This window comes from Saccopteryx leptura, chromosome 6 (assembly GCF_036850995.1).
Source record: "Saccopteryx leptura isolate mSacLep1 chromosome 6, mSacLep1_pri_phased_curated, whole genome shotgun sequence".
NCBI lineage: Eukaryota > Metazoa > Chordata > Mammalia > Chiroptera > Emballonuridae > Saccopteryx > Saccopteryx leptura.
Window position 1 is genome coordinate 15,005,087 of NC_089508.1, and position 23,578 is coordinate 15,028,664.

General features: G+C 39.2%; 1 protein-coding gene across 6 annotated transcripts in view; it reads right to left on the bottom strand.

Annotated features, from left to right (window-relative positions):
• The window catches only part of SPATA7 (spermatogenesis associated 7), a 30,571-nt gene continuing 6,993 nt past the window's right edge, over positions 1 to 23,578 (bottom strand). For all 6 annotated transcript variants that reach the window (XM_066343353.1, XM_066343352.1, XM_066343351.1 and 3 more), the window contains 8 exons: positions 21,357 to 21,404; positions 18,563 to 18,696; positions 9,211 to 9,683; positions 8,039 to 8,105; positions 5,370 to 5,485; positions 3,679 to 3,756; positions 917 to 974; positions 1 to 678 (listed from right to left, as the gene is read on the bottom strand). In XM_066343353.1, the coding sequence (XP_066199450.1) occupies positions 109 to 678; positions 917 to 974; positions 3,679 to 3,756; positions 5,370 to 5,485; positions 8,039 to 8,105; positions 9,211 to 9,683; positions 18,563 to 18,696; positions 21,357 to 21,375 (1,515 nt within the window). In that variant the 5' untranslated portion in view covers positions 21,376 to 21,404 and the 3' untranslated portion in view covers positions 1 to 108. The remainder of the gene's footprint in view (positions 679 to 916; positions 975 to 3,678; positions 3,757 to 5,369; positions 5,486 to 8,038; positions 8,106 to 9,210; positions 9,684 to 18,562; positions 18,697 to 21,356; positions 21,405 to 23,578) is intronic.

A 23,578-nucleotide genomic window follows, 5' to 3' on the forward strand; every position in this document is an offset into this window, starting at 1 on the left:
TTTATTATACACATAAAAAAATAAATACAGAAAATCAATATTTATAAGAAAAAAAAGAGGAAAAGGAATATTGAATTACTGGCCATCTAGGATCTTTATTAATGAAAATCAGACATCCGAAGGGCAGTCCTCAATGCTCATGTCCATGATTTTAAGAATTGGGCCTTCCATGTCGTGCATACTGTCGTCGGTGACACTGCAGAGCTGAGCGGACTGGGAGAGTGCTGTGCTCAGAACACACGAGTCACTGGAAGTCTCACCCTTCTCCGTGTCACTATCACCCTCAATGACAGTCACAAAGGTCTCTTGGTCTAGTAAGCTGTCTGAGATACTTGGATTGTTTTCACCCCCAGCCGAAGGTCCTTGATTTGTTTCGTCATGCACCTGTTGGATTATCACCCCTTCTGAATGCTTTGACTTATAGACAGGTAGGAAAAAGTCATTCTGGAAGAATGTTGCGTTCTCGTCCTTCGGGGCGGACAGTAACAGATCCAAAGCTTTGCGGTATTCTTGGCGTTCCTGTCGAAATACTGCATCCTGTTCGCTTTGTTTTGAATTCTCAGCCTTTTCAAAATCAAGTAAACTCAACATGTCGATGTCATCTGGATCTGCTGAGTTTTCCTTGGAGGTGCAGCCTAAATTCACCTTCAGGACATGCAGCAGGGAGCGCATTTTTCCCTAGCATTAAGGAAAAGACAAGAAGAGTTTCATGAAGTAAGCTGGTTAAATGGAGTGACTTTTGTCTGTGGTGCTGCTCATCTCGGCAGGATTGATACTTCTCTTTCTACCCCACCCCTACACGTACACAAAGTACAAGGGAAAAGACGATTTGCTTTCGATGCAGTTTTTGAAGGTGTGGAAAAATTGAAAATTCTGAATTAGAATATTTATAATGAAGTTCTAAGGAAAGACAAACCTCTTCCAGACGGTGTTTATTTTGTCTTATATGTCGCTCAAACAGTCGTTCTAAAGACCTACAAGTGATAAAATAAAAATGTTAATGTCTCAAAATCAGAAAATCAACTAAATGTAAAATAGCCATGCTATATAACTAAACTACTAAAGGTTGACAATTTTTCTTAAATGACTCTTCCCTGTTTTATCAAGTTTTCCAATATGAAAGGTAGCATGGTTTCTGATATGTTAACATGACGGATGCCAATGTTTCTGAAAGAGTGCATACCACTTACATTTCTGTGAATAAAATGTTTTCAATGAGGTCCAAAAATTCCTTCTCTCTTTCTCTCTCTTTCATTCACCCTCACACACACTAAAAAGCTCTTTTCTCTCACACACACATGCAAACATGATCATAAGATTCCCTCTCTCTCTTAAATATATACTACCACCAAAAACCAAACTCTAAAGAAAATTCTTTTACAAAGAGTTATTTTATAATGCTTTCCAAAGTATACTTGAAGAAAATTCCACTGATGGTAAATCCATATAATAACCTAAAAGTTATCACCTATTAAACACCACTAAGAACTAGGCACATAATAACTACACCCCTAATCATGACCCATATTGGGAGAAGAGGTATTATAAAGAAATTTTAAAGATGAGAAAACGATGTCTCTAAGACAATGATTTCCTCTCCCTCAGGTCACGAGCCCTGAAGAGAACTGACCCAGATGTATATGGCCCCGAGTGTCTTCTTTCAACACCACCACGCTTGTCTTCCATCACATGAATGTACCAATAGCTTTCTTAAAAACGACTCATTTTCCTTGTTACCATTTGTCATGACAGTAAAGTTATGAGCCAACTTTATATATTCAGTAGTTCTCAATTTTTTATTTTTTTTTTATTTTTTTGAGAGAAGGCAGGGAGAGAGAGAGACAGGAACATTGAGCTGTTCCTGTATGTGTCCTGACTGGTTATCGAACCAGCAACCTCTGTGCTTCAGGCCAGTACTCCAACCAACCGAGCTATCAGGCCAGAGCTTAAATTTTTTATTTGATTGGTTTTTAGAGAGACAGAGAGAGGGAGAGAGATGTAAGGGGGAAGGGAAGAATTCATTTGTTGTTCCACTCAGTCGTGCATTCATTGGTTGCTTCCCGTGTGTGCCCTGACAAGGGATTGAACCTGCAACCTTGTTGTTTCGGGACGATGCTCTTAACTGACTGAGCTAAGCAGCCAGGGCCAGTAGTTCTGAATAATTTCACATTTTTAAAAAAACACACAAAAAAATCCATTTTCTACATTTTTATAACGGCTGTTGATGTTTTGGAATATTTACTCCTAGGCAATTTTCTATGCAAGCAGTGTACATAATGGGGTCTTATGCCTCATAATCAAGATCGTCTCAGTGCCAGTGACTTTAGATAAGTAACTGTTCGAGCTGGCTCAGGACCACACAGCTTCCTTCCATATGCAATTCCTAATCTGGTTTTGCAGACTTCCCATTTACTTTACAGTATGCAAACCTAACTTTTAATTAGCCCTCACTTTATTATTAGTAATAGTTGTAACCAACTATTGCTTTTGATTCTCACCATAGTTCAGCCTCACCATAGTCTCAAACAGCAAAATGGGATATGGATCTTTGCAAATGAGAAGCAAAAAAAGTTTTTACTAGTTATTATAACCAAGAAATATAAAAGTATTTAAATGTATAAAAATCTCTATTTTGTTCTATAACTTCTTCAAACTGTGAGCCTGACTAGAGTATAAATTAAACATTCTTTACAATTTGCTATCAATTATAAGACTATGGTCTCCCAAGAAATCAATATAATTTTTCATTTCCTAATATGTGGAAATAACTTTAAAAGCTTAATACCAAATTAAGAGTACTTAAGGTACTCTTTTTTTTTTTTTTTTTTTCCATTTTTCTGAAGCTGGAAACAGGGAGAGACAGTCAGACAGACTCCCGCATGCGCCCGACTGGGATCCACCCGGCACGCCCACCAGGGGCGATGCTCTGCCCACCAGGGGGGCGATGCTCTGCCCATCCTGGGCGTCGCCATATTGCGACCAGAGCCACTCTAGCGCCTAAGGCAGAGGCCACAGAGCCATCCCCAGCGCCCGGGCCATCTTTGCTCCAATGGAGCCTTGGCTGCGGGAGGGGAAGAGAGAGACAGAGAGGAAAGCGCGGCGGCGGAGGGGTGGAGAAGCAAATGGGCGCTTCTCCTGTGTGCCCTGGCCGGGAATCGAACCCGGGTCCTCCGCACGCTAGGCAGACGCTCTACCGCTGAGCCAACCGGCCAGGGCTAAGGTACTCTTCAACCACCATGTGGTTGAAAATCTTTTATTTTTTAAAAGATTTATTTATTTTTGAGAGAGAGAGAGAGAGAGAGATGGGGAAGGGGGGAGATGTGAAGGATCAACTCATAGTAGTGGTACTTTAGTTGTTCATTAATTGCTTTCTCATACATGCCTCGACGGGGGTGCTCCAGCCGAGCCAGTGACCCCTTGCTCAAGCCAGTGCCTTTGGGCTCAAGCCAGCAAACATGGAGGCATGTTGATGATCCCATGCTCAAGCTGGTGACTCCACACTCAAGCTAGATGAGCCTGTGCTCAAGCCAGTGACCTCAGGTTTGTGAACCTGGGTCCTCAGTGTCCTAGGGTGACATTGTGCCACCACCAGTTAGGCCTGCCATATAATAATAATAATAATAATAATAATAATAATTATTATTATAATATAATAAAAATAATTTTAAAAAATCTAACCTGTTTGAAAATAAACCAAGATTCAAAATTTCATCCGTTATATTTTCAATGAAACTCAGATACAATAGTTCTTCTTCACTGTAAAAGCAAAACAATATTCAACATAATTATTAATAACTCTGACATCTAAAGGAAATATAATTAGAAATACCTACTACTTACTACAAATGTACTTCTGTCTCACATTATTAAGATTATAAAACAAGCATATCGACTTTCTGAAATTATGCAACGATAAATATTAAAGATGAAAAAGTATTCCCTAATAGAATAAAATTTCACAGATGTCCATGACATCCATCCAATAGTAAAAAATAAGCAGGGATTAAACAGAACAAAACAGAGGCCAGTCCAGGGCAAGGGGCAACCGAATGTGACCGATGGAGGCAAGTGCTCCTGGGGAGGGCCCCGTGTCCTCTGGCTTCTGACCACGCCCAGCAGCACGGGGGGGGGGGGCCCTCCGTACGCACCTGCAGGAGCAGAAAGAGGGAAACAGTCCAGAGAAGCACCTTGCTTTAAGGTTGGGAAATTTATTCAGCCAAAAAATTATTTTTTTCTCAAAATGTTTGGAGACGGGGAAAATATTGTAATATGAAAACTGATGTGCAAAAATATAGTAGTCATTTTTAATTACTTGGACATATTCATTACATTTTAGTACCTATTACAAGCAAATCAGGATACTGTTATAATTTTTTATTTTAATTAGCTGAATTAGGGAATTGATAGAGAATATGAATAGCACTTACTAAGTAAATAGTTATTGAGTAAGTAAATATAAGGGGGGAGTTAATTGAATCAGGTAATAGATTAAAATGTATAAAAAAAGTTACACTTTTAAACTGCTTCACAGTCTAATATTTAAATATCAAGTTTGAGAATAAACTATAAAAATAGTATTCCTTTTCTGGTGATTCGTCATATTCATTGCAGATGGCTCAAGACTAGCTTATAAATCTCAGGTTAGAAGCGCCATGAATGTCGAGACAGGACAGCAGTGGACCCCGTGGCCTTGCAGGGGAGGGAGGAGCCAGGCCCGCGGGCCTGTGTGCGCCCGCCTTCCGGTCTGCTGGCACCACCCGTTCTGGCCCTCTCTTCAATCCCTACACCATTCCTTCTTCCACCTCCTGCATCTCAGATCCAACTCTGACACTGCAAACGCATTTGACAGCTGGAACTACCAAAGGCATTTTTGACATTCTATATTATGGGCTACCCTATCTTTTTTTATTTTGGCACAATATTTCATACTCCCTAAACACAAGGAGCAGTGTTAAAAATAGTGCCCCTCCATAGCATGGATAGATCAAGCACTAGCATATGGTGAATATTCAAATCACAAATGATGAATCCTCAGACGGTCAGTGTTCAGGTCTATCGGAGGAGCTATGTAGACAGCTCAGCACCTCGGCCAGAGGATTTGTTTTGGGGAGGGGGATTCTTTCTCACCTGAATAGTGATGGCAATATAAACCAGTGTCCCTTTTTCCTTTATTAATGAATTAGCAAAATGAATTCATTTAAATTATTACTGAGCACTTGCTCTGTAAAATTTCCTTAGCAAAACTGCCACTGCCACTCGAACTGTGTAACAGTGGTGTTACTAACTAGCTCTCTTCTGTGGCGAACAGCACGTCTGTGGGGCTGCAGCAGGAGGCAGACAGTGAGACGACTGCTGCTGGGGCTGCTCACCTGGCGGGGAAGCACCGCAGAGCGACACCTGTCCCCTCGGCCCACGGGACGCCAGCCCCTTGTGAAGGCAAACGAGTCACGTTTTCTTTGGTTCCACACGGCACACAATTAGATGCCTGGGGATGCAATGACAAGAATAAATCTTTATTTTCTTTCAAAAAGACACTGTAAAAGCAGAAATAAAGCAAAGCAGCACATTTCAAAAAAAAATCGAGGTAAGAGTAGAGACATTCAGTAGAGAAAAGTGGCAGAAATATTATGAAAAGGATGTTTTAGAATACATTTCCATCCAACCAGGGTTTTTCCTTAATTTATTTTAAGTGAAATAAAACAACTTCTTTATTATTTATTATATTTTAATTTATTTATTTTTTCCTTTTACAGAGATAGAGAGAGTCAGAGAGAGGGATAGACAGGGACAGACAGGAATGGAGAGATGAGAAGCATCAATCATTAGTTTTTGTTGCGCATTGCAACACCTTAGTTGTTCATTGATTGCTTTCTCATATGTGCCTTGACCGCGGGCCTTCAGCAGACCGAGTAACCCCTTGCTTGAGCCAGTGACCTTGGGCTCAAGCTGGTGAGCTTTTTGCTCAAACCAGATGAGCCCGCGCTCAAGCTGGCGACCTCGGGGTCTCGAACCTGGGTCTTCCGCATCCCAGTCCGATGCTTTACCCACTACACCACCGCCTGGTCAGGCTTATTTATTATATTTTAATAAGGGGCATTTTAAACAATGTTAAGAAATTACCGCAAATAAATGTACTGTATAAAGAGAAAATGAAGCAAATATGCAAGTTTTACATCAACTGGAGAAAAAGTACCTTGCTCAGATATTCAAACAGCCCGTCGGCTTTCCGGTGCCGACCTGTCAGACCCGGGGAGCAGTGGGGGCCGTGGCAGTACGAGTGGTCACAGACAACCCTGCCGCAGCTCGCTTTCATAACACCCTTACTATGGGCCGCACGCTCTGCCAAGCACTGACTTGCATGATCAGATTTAATGTTTACATTGCAAATGTCTGTTTGGTGCTTTACAGTTTTACAAGTGCCGTTAAAATGAGCACTTGCACTCCACCAGCTTCTTCAAGCAGGAAGCCAGGGCACTGCGTATGAAATACGGGACACACCATTTTCTGCAGGGTCAGGGAAAACATTTGGAGCACACTGTCATAAAAATGGACGTATTCTGCTCTAGCTAACTTAGTTACCTACAGAGCTCACTCTCTTCCTAAATCTCAAACTAGTCATACCCATCCTGTTTTGAGCCCTGGTGGGGTTAGGCACTTTTCCTACATCATTTATTCCTTCCAATGATTCTGCACGTTTACAGTTTTCCTAGATGTGGACACTTGGTGCTCAGAGAATGTGATTTGTCCTTGGACCTTAAGTGGCAGGACCCTATGTCAAATAGCTATTAATGGCTGAGATAGAAACCTAAAATCTACCCATTTTCAGAAGGGAAGAGGGAAGTTGAATGTGATTATATTTCATTATTCTATCCTTGAATCTGTTTGACATTTTAATAGACAAACCTTTTAACAAACAACACATTTAAATTGGGATACAGTAAATGATTAATATCCCTACAATAATCACTTTATCTCAAAGTTATGATGTATTTTATTTATTTATTTTTCTTCCTTCCTTCTTCCCTCCCTCCCTCTTTCCCTCCCTCCCTGAAGAGAGACAGACAGGGAGAGATGAGAAGCATCAATTTGTAGTTGAGGCACTTTAGTTGTTCACGGATTGCTTCTCATACGTGCTTTGACTGGGGCTTGCTCCTTGCTAAAGCCAGCAACCTTGGGCTAAAGCCAGCAACCTTTGGGTTCAAGCCAGCGACCCTGTGCTGAAGCTGGCCACCTTGGGGTTTTGAACCTGGGAGTTCAGTGTCCCAGGCTGATGCTCCATCCACTGCGCCACCACCGGTCAGACAAGTTGTGATATTTTAAAAGAAATCATTGCTAGTAATTCAAAATATAACACTGTAAAAAGACCTTTATGGTATAGAAAAAAGTAAAAGCAAACATAAGAAAATGATATATCTATCCATTCTTATAAAATATAATTTAAAAAAAAAGTTTTTATTTATTCATTTTACGGGTGGGGGAGAGAGAAAGAGAGAGAGAGAGAGAGGGAGAGAGGGAGAGAGAGAGAAGGGAGAGGAGCAGGAAGCATCAACTCCCATATGTGCCTTGACTGGGCAAGCCCGGGGCTTCAAACCAGTGACCTCAGTGTTCCAGGTTGATGCTTTATGCACTGCACAACCACAGGTCAGGCTAATTTTCAATAATGTAATCAGAGGTAATTCTTTAAAGATGTATAGGCATAAAAACTAAAATGTTTCTGTGCAACTTTTCTGGCTCCTTTAGTAACCCAAGTCTACCTCACATCTTTGAAAACAACATTTAAGGTGCTTTGTTCATCCTCCCATCTATCCAGCCAGCCAACCAACCATCTAGAAAAGATGCCAACAACACATGACTTCCCAGCTGGCAGGCTCCATCTGGCCATTCACAGAGAAGTAGGCAGACCTCTGTTTACTGGCTATATCCTATGCAAGAAGTGTCACCAAGAGATTACGCTTCCCAGTCCAAAGAGCTATACATGTTCTATGAAGTTAAAGCGCTGCAATTCCAACGTGGAGCACAGAAACCTCACTTCTATTACCTGCTTTATTTTTACTCCTGGATCTGTGCAGTCCTTAGTCTCCACTGTCTCAAAATCAGATGCAAAGCTGTAATATTAAAAATATATATATGGTTAAGCCTGCAAAATACACTGTGATAAAGAGCTTTACTCTCTAGAAAAAATAAACTCAAACACAGGAGATGGAATCCACCTATTCTTATAAAATGTGTTATTTCTAATTGTATAAGCAGGAAATGTGGTTTGAATTGTCTGTTTCTTTTTTCTTTATTGAATAGCAGCTAAATTTCAGTTGGGCAGAATGGGACTAGGGAATTTGGAACTATTTAATACCTTCAAAAGCTATCATAAATATTTGTATAATCAGAAAAGCATGATATACTAGTTTTCCTCATTTTCCCTCCAATTGACAAGTTCTATCATAGATTCAATTCCTTAATTCTTTGATTATATGTATGCAGACTCATTTGATATTATTGTACCTCTTATATTTACTGAGAAAAGAATACTAACCATAAGTTGCTTTTTACTTTCTAAAGGAACCAAAGCCTAGGACACAATATTTTATATAACCTAGGATAAACACTCACAAATCAGCTTACACTTAATACTTTACAAGATTTGTTTGATTCTCCAATTACTTGGCAAACTTTCACTGAATATTCATTATGTGCCAGGCACTTTGGTATATGAAAACATTATTGAGGCAAATTATACTTAACTTCCAGAAATGATCACAATTGTCTAAATGACAACCAGGGAGTTGTTGCTATGCAGGACGGGTTGAATATTCACGGGAAGGCAGCTTAGGAGAAGTTGTTTTTCTCCCTCTTTAACTCACAGTTTTACCATTTTTATCATAAAGCAATAGACATATTTATACAAATACTGTTTGACATATTGTGATGATTCTCTGGAAGTACAATATTTAAAAACATACAAATGTTCTAGTACCATGTTTACACAATAAATTAAAACATGTAACCTTCATGGATATAAGGAGCTGGACAAGTTTAACAGCTACTTGGTTTTTCAGCAATTACTCAGGTAGTTCTAAGAGACACGTGTAAAAGGAAAAGCTATATCGTGTCATTCCCTTCTTAAGGCACAGAGTAGATGATATAAAGTCAGGAACAACATTTAATTTCTACAACATCATAAAGGAGCTACCATTGGCTGTTGATATGCCATACCTGCTTAATTCAGTCTGGGTTTCGGCTTCCATCCGCTGATCTGTAAAATACTTTTTTCTTTTGGCAGGTGTATAATATCGATACTGTGACAGGAAAGATTTTGCTTCTGTTTTCAAAGTGCGTGGCGTGAACGGCAAATGTCTGTCGGTAAAGAGTTCAGAATGTTTATCCAAAAGGTCGGCACTGGCTGCTTTTGAGATCACCACCTGAAAGCGGTGGGGGTTTGGCGGTGAGCCCCTGGGCCCTCTGCCCTGCGAGGTGCCCCAGCATGTTCTCCTGGGCCCAGCGGCGGCGTGATTCCCTCGGGACAGGAAGGAACTCAAGTTCTCGGTACCAGCTGTGCGGACTTGATCAGATCTAGGCAGACTTAGGTGTAGTCTCTCTGAAGAAGCTACTGGTGACCTTGTGAAGGACGAACATTCACTCACTTCTCTGATTACCATGTCATCTTCATTTTGTGATTCTTCTGTAGGCTAAGAACATTGGGTTTGAGAGTCATCAATTATATTTGCAAATACATAAACATCAAAAATGGTTGCCTCAGGGGTCTACAAAATGAACTTATACTAGTTTGGAAAGACGTTAGCATTGTATATTCAAGTTTTTGAAGTATTAACGTATGAAAATATAATTCTGAATATAAGTAGTAGCAATCATTTTTCTTTCTGGAGCTAAAAAAATGATCAATAACATATACACGTATTTGTGATCTTGACTCGTGTATTGGGATCTACGTGTAAGTTCCCAAGTCAATAGTGAGCCCCAGTCTCCTCAACCGTAATTGCTGGCTCCCACTTCCCGTCTTGTCACTGCAGTCTTCAGTGCCAGCAGTGAGGCGCTGAGTTAGTGAACTGATATTATAAATCTCATTAAGAAACAGCCCATAAAAGCTCACATATGTTTTCTCCAGTGCTCACAAGTGGGGAAGGCTTTGAAAGGGAAGGTGTTTTTGTTTTTTGTTTTATTTCTCTGAAGCTGGAAACGGGGAGACAGTCAGACAGACTCCCGCATGCGCCTGACCGGGATCCACCCGGCACGCCCAGCAGGGGGCGACGCTCTGCCCAGCAGGGGGCGATGCTCTGCCCCTCCGGGCTTCGCTCTGTTGCGACCAGAGCCACTCTAGCGCCTGGGGCAGAGGCCAAGGAGCCATCCCCAGCGCTCGGGCCATCTTTTGCTCCAATGGAGCCTCGCTGCGGGAGGGGAAGAGAGAGACAGAGAGGAAGGAGGGGGGGAGGGGTGGAGAAGCAGATAGGCGCTTCTCCTGTGTGCCCTGGCCGGGAATCGAACCCGGGACTTCGCACGCCAGGCCGACGCTCTACCACTGAACCAACCGGCCAGGGCCGGGAAGGTGTTTTTGACTGCTCCATTTTTTTTTTGTTTGTTTAACCATGGAAGAACCATTTTTATGGGATATCTATATAGCCTAAAAACCAAATATTTTATCCTTTTACAAATTAGATGCCCCAAAAGCACTGTTTGTGATTCTAGACTTTATGGATACCCATGAATCCTTCACGAACTCTAAGTCACTTTATTAGGTAGAGGGGAAGCTATACAAACTGAGGTGGAAATGGTTAGGATTTAGCCAGTTACTGTATATCTGTCCCACAATCTCATGGGGTAAAAACAAGAGTAAGAGAAGAGCCAAGTGCTTCGTTGTGCAAGGTACTGTTCTTACAGTGAGTAGAATAAAGAGGAATAATAAGAACGTCTATCACTGCTACTAACAGATATAGAGTGTTTCCTATGTGCAAAGTACTCTTTTAATTGATTTCCATGTACAGCTCATTTAATCGTCACATGAACTTCTGGGTGTTGGTGCAATTATTACCTCTCTTTCATAGATGAAGAAACTCAGGCGCAGGGTCTCACAGATTTGAATCCAGGCCGAGCCTATGTTCTGCATTAGTGTGTCACGTTATCTAAAAAAAACCCTCATTTGAAAATCATACATTTTTGGATTGTTTTACACCACTCGGAATCTTTTTTTTTCTTGTTTTTTTCAAGTGAAAGTAGGGGAGATAGACAAACTCCCACATGCGCCCCAACTGGGATCCATCTGGCAACCCCATCTGGGGCTGATGCTTGCAACTTGAGCTATTTTTAGTACCTGAGGCACAGGCTGCACGGAGCCATCCACAGTGCTTGGGCTTAATGCACTCAAACCAATTGGGCCATGGCTGCCAGAGGAGAAGAGAGAGAGAGAGAGAGAGAGAGAGAGAGAGAGAGAGAGAAGGGGGAGGGGTAGAGAAGCAGATGGTTGTTTTTCCTGTGTGCTCTGACCAGGAATCGAACCTGGGACATCCACATGCCAGGCTGACGTCCTACAACTGATTTAACTGGCCAGGGCCCAAAATCTTAAACTGAGTTTAACTCCTTTCCTGGTAGTATCAAGTCGGCTAATCTAAGGAACACTTTATCTAAGTAAGGAAATTGCAGGTAACTGGTAATGTGACTCCTACCAAAAATAGGTCAAGTCACTTATTTCCTTTCCGAGTGCTTTCTAACCCTATCCAAAATACAATGCAAAATTACTAAAAAAGCAAATATTTTGGCATAAAGTTTGAGTCACTAGGGTACTGTTAGATTAATATGTTAGTTTTAAAAGATATGCCCAAACCACACCCATTCTACAGCCTCTGTACCAGAAGAGTTTGGCTCCCCGGGAAGAAATTTCTAAGTATGATCTGAAAAGCCCTCAGGGCTATTAAACAATAACCACAGGACTTATTTACACTAGAGGCACAGTAAAATCTGATATCGGAACAGGGAGGAAAGCACAAGATATTAGATTGCCTGCAAGAAAAGTCTTATCAGCAATGGTATTTAGTAAACAAAATGAAACACCAAAGCAAGTCTTTAAAGGCAGAAATATATTCTCACTTGTCTGAAATGGGCTAGAAAAACTGCTTTTGAACTGACTGAAAGCATGGAACTTTTCTGTACTTTTCTGTCTCGTAGCCCCTGCCTTGTATCTTTTCCTCCCTTAGAAACCATTAGAACACAATGTGAAATCAACTGTGTCAATCTGCTTTATTTAAGATTATATGGTTTCCTTTATGGATAAATATCAGAAAGCTTTGGATAGATAGAATTTTCCTAGAAAATATGTAACACACTGGCAAATTCATCAAAATTTGAATAGCACTGTAAACAGAATCAGAAAAGGACTTATCGATTACAGTGTATGTCAATGGGACAAAAAATTCTGGTGACAATTGGACCACTTTCACATTCTTGTATCATCCTCACAGTTTCATTCAATCTGTTATAAACTGTTTCTGTGATTGAAGAATTTATATAAAGTGATAATCATCACATAGCTTACACATACTTGTTTTGATGTCAAGAGAACACATATCCATTTTTTAAAATTTTAATTTTTTTTTTGGTAGAATACATTTTTTTTTTAAGACTTTATTCATTTCTTTTAGCCTGACCAGGCGGTGGCACAGTGATAGAGCATCGGACTGGTATGTGGAGGACCCAGGTTTGAGACCCCGAGGTCGCCACCTTGAGCGTGGGCTCATCTGGTTTGAGCAAAGCTCACCAGCTTGAGCCCAAGGTCGCTGGCTCGAGCAAGGGGTTACTCGGTCTGCTGTAGCCCCCCGTCAAGTTTTATACTGCTTTTAAAATAGATTTACTTAGAAATCGATCAATGAGCAACTAAGGTGCCACAACAAAGAATTGATGCTTCTCATCTCTCCTTTCCTGTCTGTCTGTCCATATCTGGCCCTCTCTCTGACTCTGTCACACACACACACACACACAAAAGACTTTATTCATTTTTTTTAGAGAGGGGGTGGGAGGGCTAAGGGAGGGAGGAGCAATAAGCATCAACTCCCATATGTGCTTTGACCAGGCAAGCCCAGGGTTTCAAATTGGAGACCTCAGTGTTCCAGGTCTAGCCATATCCACTTTAAAATCACAGAACCACTGACTAAAGCAGTCTCTTTTAGGTATGATGTCAGAAGAAACAGTAGACAAAGATTTTCCAACTGTCAGGTCTTTAAACAGATAAGGAATCAATTCACTTGCAGAATAGCATGGATACAAGTTATTTAAAAATTGGGTTAGCATTTGTTTTGCAAAAAAGTTTCAAATTAGCCCTGGCCAGTTGGCTCAGCGGTAGAGCGTCGGCCTAGCGTGTGGAGGACCCAGGTTCGATTCCTGGCCAGGGCACACAGGAGAAGCGCCCATTTGCTTCTCCACCCCTCTGCCGCGCCTTCCTCTCTGTCTCTCTCTTCCCCTCCCACAGCCAAGGCTCCATTGGAGCAAAGATGGCCCGGGCGCTGGGGATGGCTCGGGCGCTGGGGATGGCTCTGTGGCCTCTGTCTCAGGCGCTAGAGTGGCTCTGGTCGCAACATGGAGCGACGCCCAGGATGGGCAGAGCATCGCCCCCTGGTGGGCAGAGCATCGCCCCTGGTGGGCGTGCCAGGTGGATCCCGGTCGGGCGCATGTGGGAGTCTGTCTGACTGTCTCTCCCTGTTGCCAGCTTCAGAAAAATGAAAAAAAAAAAAAAAAAAAGTTTCAAATTATATTTTATAAAAAAACTGATAGCTCTTGATTTTTCAGTTTTATACTGCTTTTAAAATAGATTTACTTAGGAATGTGGATCACATCCATAGTCATTTAACCTTATCAGCAGAGCTGTGTGTGTGTGTGACCTGTGGCGGGGTGCGGGGCACAGATCGGAAAGGTAGAGGCGGTCCTGAGGTGACAGACAACATGTGAGTCAACATGAGGGAAGACAGCAGCATGAGAGGAGGGGTAATTAAAAGATTTTTTTATTGTATGGCTAATGTGTCCGGAGGCAAAAGTTAGCATTTTCTTTTTAATTATAGCAAACTTTTCAGTTAATGCAGGTAATAGCTATAATAGGTATCTGTTAACCATAAAACCCATCCAATTATCCCAATATTATGTCCCAAATGACTTTAATTTGAATGTGTCTAAATATTTATCATAAGGCTTAGAAAAATGTAAGCAAATTCAAGTTACTAGGAATTCTAAGTGGAATAAAAGATATACCCATATTAAAGCATCAATAAGATACTTTATGGAGGCAAATGTATACGGTTACAGTGGCTAAAGGAAAAATAAATAGAAAATATTTTACATATACAGATTTAATGATGTATTAAAATTCTTATTTCAAAATACAATTATTAATTTATATTCAAAATGCTGGATAATAGGAAAATGTTAAATTTTCTGTTAAAAAGTCCAATCACTAAAAATGAAAATGCACATGTGAGTCAAATACTGATGAACCAATTCCCAGGTGGCAAATTATAGTACAGCACCTGGCAGATTTATGCCAAAGGAAGCAGCTCTAGTCCTGGTCCTTTAATCTCTATAACAGCCCTGGGGGCTTTTAAGCATATTATAGCTTCCCTGATGACTCCCAAATCTATTTTCAGCCTGACAGCAATGCTTATATCAACTCTCTACTGACTTTATTAGATGTTCCAAAGGCACCCCAAATCAAGTATGTCCAAACAAGCAGACACATAGCTTCCACTACCCGCCCCTCCAAAGAAAACACTGCACTTTGTCCCATTATCATTACATCAATAAATGAGATATCACCACCTTCCTGGCTGCCCAAGCCAGAAACAGAGCCTCTTTAATTTGGGGCTCTTGTTCTTCACATCCTCAAATCAGGCACCAAGTCCTGGAGAATTCCACTTTGTAAATATCTCCTAAATGTGTTCCTTGTGCCTCTGTCTGCTGTATTAGATCGCGCTTTAATCATTTCTTCCCCGGATTATTGAACTTATCTTATAATTGGTCTGTCTTTCCTTGCTGCCAGTGTAGTGTTTGTAAAGGGTCAGTATGATGACATAACATCCCAACTAAAAACTGGTCTACGGCTCCTCACGCTTCTCAAAGAAAAGTAGGCAATACCTAGTAACCAGAGCAGCGAAACTGGCTTCTATTAACAGGCAATAGTTTTTGTTGTTGGTTTTTTATTTTTGTTTTTCAATCACATTGCAGGTGTTGGGGGACAAAAAACAAAGCTCAGGAACTGATTTGGACAGTAGAACACCATGCTCACGAGTCTGGGATCCTCTCATGGCTATACCTCCACTAGGTGACTTGTGAAGAAACTTGCCTGCCTTGGTCACTGGCACCGAGAGAAAAGGGAACACCTACCCTCTGAGAGGCTGGAACCATACGCTGCCCGGACAAGCTTGCAGCCTACATGTGCAGTACCCAGATGGTCCACAAAACCTCACACCAAGAAGAATGACTCAGTTTGTTCTAATACATAAATTGTAGGGGGATAAAAGGGTGGGGTAGGAAGAGCTGCAGATTAAAATTTTATTGATTAGTTGAAATTATATAGATCCCAATTCTAACAAACTATATTTATATATGGAAAATCTGAAGTGGATATTTGATTATATTAAATAATTATTAATTTTTAAGGCACAATAATGATATGAAGTCTATCAGTTAGATACAGAAAGGGTTATGAGTAAAATTATATATCTGGGATTTGCATCAAAATAATCTGGGATGGGGTAGTGAGAACATAGGTAAAATAAGTCTGATCATTGTTGTATCTGGGGGATAAGAATATGCAGGTTCATTATATGACTATTTTTATAGATGTTAAAATTTTCACAATTAAAAACTTTAGAGAAGAAAAAAAACACAAACATCTGACTTCCAGTTTCAGATGAATGGAGATGATAAGAGCCTAGCTTTCACCATTACAACAAGAAAGCTGGATGATCTGCAAATTAATGATTTTTCTTGAACTAGTGAGAAAACTAAGGTCACAGAGCAAACAAGTAACTGAAATCTGGAGAAAGACTGGCATATGCAGAGAGAAACAGGATCTGGACGTTTGCTTATCTGGGACAGATGACACTGAGCACACATACACTGAAAAGAAAGATCATGCTAGGAGTTTTACCTAATTGCTAACGGCTGACTTTAGACTAGTGTGAGTGTGAACCCTGTGAGATGCAGGATGGCTGTACCCTGTTGAGCCATTCCTCCAGGAAGCCCATCGGGAGCTTACTGGAAAGAGCAGGGAGAATCCTGAGAAAGTTTCCCCACTCCCTTGTTCCCGGGGGGTGAGTCAGGGAGGTGAAAGCCATTTCTATAGAGGCCACTGTAGAAATTCTTCCCTTTCTCTCTTAAGGAACCAAAACCTTAATCTACAGGGAATATTCCCTTCATTTCTGTCATGTAACAGAATCACGGAAGCGATATCGCATCATCTTTGCCATAGTCTATTGAAAACAAGTTACATGTCTTGCCTGTACTCAAGAGGAGGGGATTGTCTAATGGTGTGGGTCCCTGTGGAGGAATGTCATCTTAGAATTCTGCCTACTACTGTGGGTCAAATAGACAGGATAATAAGGCAGAAGTTAAAACATATTAAATGCTCCCCTTCAAAGACCAAGATGATCAGAGTAAATAATCTGACCCACCTAAAACTTTAGGACCTACCTTAAACATTAGGATCAGGAAATAAAAAAAGATATTCCAAAGAAATGCTAATCAAAAGAAAGCTGGTTTAACTACATCACTATCAGAAAACTAATACAAACAGCACTAAGATAAAAAGAGTTCAAACAGAGTATAAAAATCTTCATTCACTAAGAAAATACATCATCTGTAAATCAGTATGTATATAGACTCAAAATATATAAAATAAAAATTGGTAGTATTAAATTTTGGAGGAAAAGCTAAATACATAATCATGTGCAAGATTTCTCTTAATAAATGATAATCAGACAAAAATATCAATAAGATTTGAGCATCTCGATATGAAGTTTTTAATCTGAATACACTATATATTAAATATTGCATAGAACAACTATAGAATATATTTTATTTTCAAACATGTAATGGCATACTGAATTAAAAAAACCCAACTTTCCACTTAATGGCTTATAAAACAAGCCTTAACAAATTTTAAGAAATGAGTATCATATAAATGCTAGAAATTCTTAACAAAAAGAAAACTAGGAAAAAATAGAGATTAAGAAACAATTCTAAATGATTCCTGGGTTAAAGAATAAATTATAATAGAAACTATAAAATATTTTCAATTGAACCATAATAGATATACCACATATCAAAACTTGTGAGTTGCAGGTAAAGTAGCATTTGGAGGAAAATTTATAGCCTTAAAAAAATGCTTATATGATGAAAGAAGTGAAACTGAACTTAAGTTAAAACAAACAAAGAAAAAAGAATACCAAAATAAACTAGAAAAAGCTATAGAGGAAAATAAAGGGTGGACATTATAAGAAAATAGAAGACAAAATACAATATAGAGATGATTAATGAAGTAAAAAGTGTGTCCTTTAAACAGATTAATAGAACTGATAAATCTCTGGTAAAATACTCAAAAATTAAGGCAGAAATAAAAACATTAGGAATAAAAATGAGAAAGAACCCATATTCAAGATAGAATAAGAAACTATTATGAAAAAGTCTATGCCCAAAATTAAAAAATTTAGATGATATGGGCATATATATACATGACTTAAAAAAGTTAAAGATTTAAAAAATTGGATCACTATCAAAAATCTCACAAAGAAAACTCTAGGACTGCATAATTTTAATGTTGGGTTCCATCAAATGTAGGGAACAGCTATTCCAAACTTACAGAAACTGTTCTAAAACATAGAAAAAGAGGAAATAGTGCTCAATTTATTCTATGAGGCTAGCATATCCTAATATAGTAGAAAAACAGAAAATAACAGGTCAACATCAATAATATACAAAGATGTTAAAATCCTAAATAAAATATCAGCAACTGTATCCAGCAATGTATAAAAAAGGTAATGACAAAGTTATCTATGTAGTAGGGATGCAAAGTTAGTTTAACATTGGAAACTCATTTGTTATTCACCACATTAACAGATTAATAAGAAAAAGCATACTGTCATTTCAAAAATTACAGAAAAAGCATTATCAAATTTTATCAAAAATTAACATGAATGTTATATTCATGAGAAGGAAAGACATCAACTCAGAATAGACGAGAATCAGATATTAGAGGATCTCACAAAACACCCACAGCAGGGCCAGCACTCCCCAGTCTACAGGCCGAAGCCGGCACACGTCTCCTTTGTTAATAAAGTTTCACTGGGACACAGCTAGGCGCGTTCCTTTGTGTATCACCCATGCTGCTTTTCAGTGGCAAAGAGTTGTGTCAGAGACTGTAGCCTGAAAAGCCTACAGTATTTCCTATGTGGCTCTTTACAGGAAAAGTTTTTGAGACTGACCTATAGAAAACACGTTACCAGAGAGTCAAGTTGTACCACTGACGAAGTAGCTTAGAAATGTCTACTTTTTAAAGGTAAAAACACCATCCTACCTTTTGTAGAGTGTTAAGTAATGACTTGGAATTACTTTTAGCATTGGCCTGTACTGTAGTTCTAGTTAATTTCAGCTGCCTTCCACATTGTGCTAATTCCTTTTTGAGTTTCTCTCTTCGTTGTTGGTCTGCATCTGATGGGGAAAACAAATCTTTTGAAATATAGAATAAAATAGAAAAATTAAATTTTTGGTCTTGGAAGACTAGTAAAGCATACATGTTTTTTTGCTAAAAATGTTAACACTACTGATTGATATGTAAATAAAAATCCACATACTTTTCTGTAAAAAGAGAAGCTAGAATAATAAATATTGAATTTATAGAAACCTTAAATGAATGAACTATTTAAAGAGCACAAACAACATGTGACAAAGTGTCCAAACCTAAGGGGGCAAGATGGCAATTCCTAGCAGATATCCAGAGAGACACGAAGGTTAGAAATGCCTGACCGTGTTGTCTGTGACTCTAATCACCAACTGCAGAGTCTGAATTAGTCCATGAGACTCTCCCCCAAATGAAACATTATTGTTTACACCATCATGTGCTACAATAAACTTAATTTTAAGGGGTGAGAGGTAAAATGACCTGCTCCCATAACTTGTGTGCTGTGGTCAAATGGTCTTTAAAAACACATACTCAAGCCCCTGCTCTTGCCTAAAATGACTTTACCCCTCCGAAAAACTATCTGAATCCCAAGAGTCCTTCAAGGACATGAGAGCCTATCTTAGGGCTTGTTGCAAACAAAGGTACCGGAGGGTGACAGAGTGCTGAGCACAGGGCCTGACGGACTCTGGGCTCACTGAGTGGCAGCTGGTGGCAAACGGCGTGGCCAGAGACCTATCTCTTCACTAGGAACACACACGAGAAGAGATGGGTCCAACCAATTCTGCTATCCGCGATCTTTCCCAGATTGTACCAGCGGGCATTTCCCTGTCTAGGCTGTCATTCCGTCACCATTTATCAGGCATTTATTCTTTGGGTTGATACTCATTTTTATTGTGTAAAACCTTTTCAATTAAACTATAAATAATAATTAAATTCAAATAGCAACTTAAGAAAACACTAACAACATTTTTAACTGTGATTTCTATGTGGTAAGCGCAGGGTGTGATACTCATGTTCTTCTGCTACTTCTATGTTTCTTGACTTGAACTCAAACAAAGGCCTCGAATGGTACCTTTCAGAATATTTTTAAATAGGAATTTCAAATTTTGTGGTCTGATTATTTCCTTACTAAAGATTTCTAAAAATTGGAATATTTAGTCAAAGGGTAGGTATAACAAGATTCTACAATATCATTAGGACAATATTGCTTTTATGATACAAATAACTACCATGTTTATAATTAGTTAGCCTATTAGGCTATAAACAGACAATATTTACCTGGAGAAGAGAGCCAGTTATGGTATTTTTAATGAATAATTCAGTAATCTTAAAAAGCCAAGGACAGTATGAATCACAAAATTCTAGAACTTAAGGTGAGCCTTTTAGTATTACCCAAACTTTTATGTGTAGAAAACATGAAATCCAGAGAAGTTAAAATAATTTATGGAAAGTCACACGACAATTTAGTGGCGAAGTGTGGGCTCATTTCTAAGATACTGATGTTAGAAATACAACACAAGCTTCTTTCATTTGTAAATAATATTTAAAAGATAGAAAGTGCTTCCTCAAAGGGCAATATGCCAACATCCATTAGGATGGCTACTATAAAAAGACCCCAGAAAAGAACAAGTGTTGGGGAGGATGTAGAGAGACTGCAACTCTTGCACACTTTTGGTGGGAATGTAAAATGAAAGAGCTGCTATAGATAATAGTATGGTGGTTTCTCAAAAAGTTAAAAATAGAGGCCCTGGCCGGTTGGCTCAGTGGTAGAGCGTTGGCCTGGCGTGTGGAAGTCTTGGGTTCGATTCCCAGCCAAGGCACACAGGAGAAGCCACCATCTGCTTCTCCACCCCTCCCCCTCTCCTTCCTCTCTGTCTCTCTCTTCCCCTCCCGCAGCCAGGGCTCCATTGGAGCAAGTTGGCCCGGACGCTGAGGATGGCTCCATGGCCTCTGCCTCAAGCACTAGAGGGCTCAGGTTGCAGCGGAGCCAAGCCCCAGAGGGGCCGAGCATCGCCCCCTGGTGGGCATGCCAGGTGGATCCTGGTCAGGCACATGTGGGAGTCTGTCTGTCTGCCACCCCCCACTTCTCACTTTGGAAAAATACAAACAAACAAAAAATAAAAATAAAAAAGTTAAAAATAGAATTACAATATGATCCAGCAATTCAACTTCTAGGCATATACCCATAATAATTGAAAGAAGGGTCTCAAAGAGATATTTGTACATCCTGGTCCACAGAAGGTGGAAACAACCTAAGTGTCCATTGACGTATGAATATATAAAGAAAATATGGTAGATATACACAATGGAGTATTATCTAACCTTAAAAATGAAGGACATTCTGGCATATGTTGCAACATGAATGAACTCTGAGAGTATTATGCTAAGTGAAATAAGCCAGTCACAAGAGGAATGACACTGGACGCTTCCACTTACACAGAGACCTCGAGCAGTCAGACTCCTGGGGACAGGAGTGGTGGCTGTGAGGACTACTATTTAATTGGTGTGGAGCTTCACTTCTGCAAGATGAGAGGAGTACTGAAAATGGAGAGTGGTGATGATTCTATCACAGTATGAATGTGCTTAATGCCAATGAACTACAGACTTATAAATGGTTAAGATGGTAAATGTATGTTATGTGTAGTTTACCAAAAAAAAATTTAAAGGCAATATGTCAACATTTACTTACATTTGATGCTAGTACTCATGCTGAGTGGCACTGAGCAGTCTACCACAGCTGAAGGAAGAAAATCAGTTGTTTAATAATATTCTTAACATTTACAAATGACAAAAATACCAAATGTGGAAATCACAAAAAGTTCCAGATCTTGCAGTCCCTTATTTTTATTTTTCTGGTACTTCCAGAGGAAAAAAATATATACTACCCTTGGTTAAACAAAATAATACACTGGTTGGGATTAACAATTCACCAGATACTACAAAAGAAATATTAGTTCATTGAAAACAAGAGCAACAGAAACCATTCAAAACAAAGTGGAGAAAGACTGGACACTAGGAGCACAGAGGGCATCACTGCCCCACCCTGCCTGCGCTGAACATGGAGCACGTCCCCGGAATCCCTAAACAAGCTGGGAAACTGCGGGGCCCGCACTGTCTGACTTCAAGGGTTATGATAATGCCAAAGTAATGACGGCAGCGTGGTATCGTAATAAAAAGATATACACATAGAACAACAGAATTGAAGAGTAGGTCTAGAAACAGACCGACCCATATGGTCAATTGTCTCTCAGAAAGTGCTAAGGTAATTCAATAGAGAAAGAAGAATCTCTTCAACAAACAGTCCTGGTTATATTATCCTTATATCATACCTACAAAAATTAATTCAAAGTGGATCACAAATTTAAATGTAGGTGCTAATATCTATACTTCTAGAAGAAAACATATAAGATAATCTTAGTGACCTAAGATTAGGCAAAGATTTCTTAGCAGGACATAAAAAGCATAAACTACTTAAAAATTGAAAAGTGGATTTTCACACATCACAAAATATTTTTCTTTTGATTTTTCAATCATTTAAAATATAAGTGTTATAAAATAGTATGAACTAAAATTTAAAATCTTTAGCCCTTTAAGTGAGAAAATAAAAATTAAAAAATACATTAGTGAGAATCTGTTGAAATTCAAATAAAGTTTGTAGTTAATATTATATCAATATAATTTCCTGGTTTTAATTGTAACATGATTACGTAAGATTTTAACACTGGGGAAAGCTGGGGGAAGGGTTTCTGTGACTCTGTACTATTTTTGCAACTTTTCTTTAAGTCTAAAATTATTTCAAATATAAATTTTGAAAAGAAAATGGAAACACAAGTTATAGATTAGGAGAAAATATTTGTAAAACACGTATCTGACTCAGGACCTGCATTTCATATATAAAGAGCGCTCACAACTTAATACTAAGACGACACACAACTTATCTTAAAAAATGGGCAAAAGATTTGGACAGATATTTCACGAAAGAAGATATAAAGATGGCAAATAAGCACAAGAAAAGTTGTTTAACACCATTAGGCGTTGGGGAAATACACACTAAAGCCCTATCAAATATCCACTAGAATGGCCAATAAAGGGCTGCAGATCAGAAGTGCTCGTGAGTATACGGAAGGGATGGAAATGCAAATGGTATACTCATTATGGAAAACAGTTTGGCAATTACTGATAAAGTAAAAATACACTTACCATATTACCCTTCAATCTCACTCCTAGTAAATAAATTTATCCAGTGAAATAGAAGTGTATGTTCAAAGATCATATGTGAATGTTTATAGCAGCTTTATTCCTAATAGCCAAAAGTGAGCCGAAAGAACCCAAATGTCCACACACTGGTATATCAATAAATTGTGGGATATTTCATTATATGCAATACTACGTTAGTAATAAAAAGGAAGAAATACTGTTACACCCAAGAATATAGATTAGCCTCAAAAGCATTACCTAACTAAAAGAAGCCAGACCCCAAATGATGCATATTATATGATTCCATTTACACAAAATTCTGGAAAAGGTGAAACTATCGTTAGAAAGCAGATCAGTGGTTGTCAGGGATGGCAGTGAAGAGACTCCTTACAAAAGACTAGGGGGCACTTTTTTGGGTGATGGAATGTTCTCTATCAGGGATCAGCAAACTTTTTCTGTAAAAGATCAGGTAGTAAATGCTTCAGGCTTTATGGGGTGATATGGTCAGTTCCACAACTACTCACTCTGCCTATTAGTGTGTGCAAAGCCGTTACAGACAATATGTAAAGAATGGACATGATCGTGTTTGTTTATGGACAATGGAATTCGAATTTCATATAACTTTCATGTTACAAAATATTCTTCTTTGGATTTTTTCCAACCATTCAAAAATGCAAGTACCATTCTTAGTTCACAAACTGTACAAAAACAAGT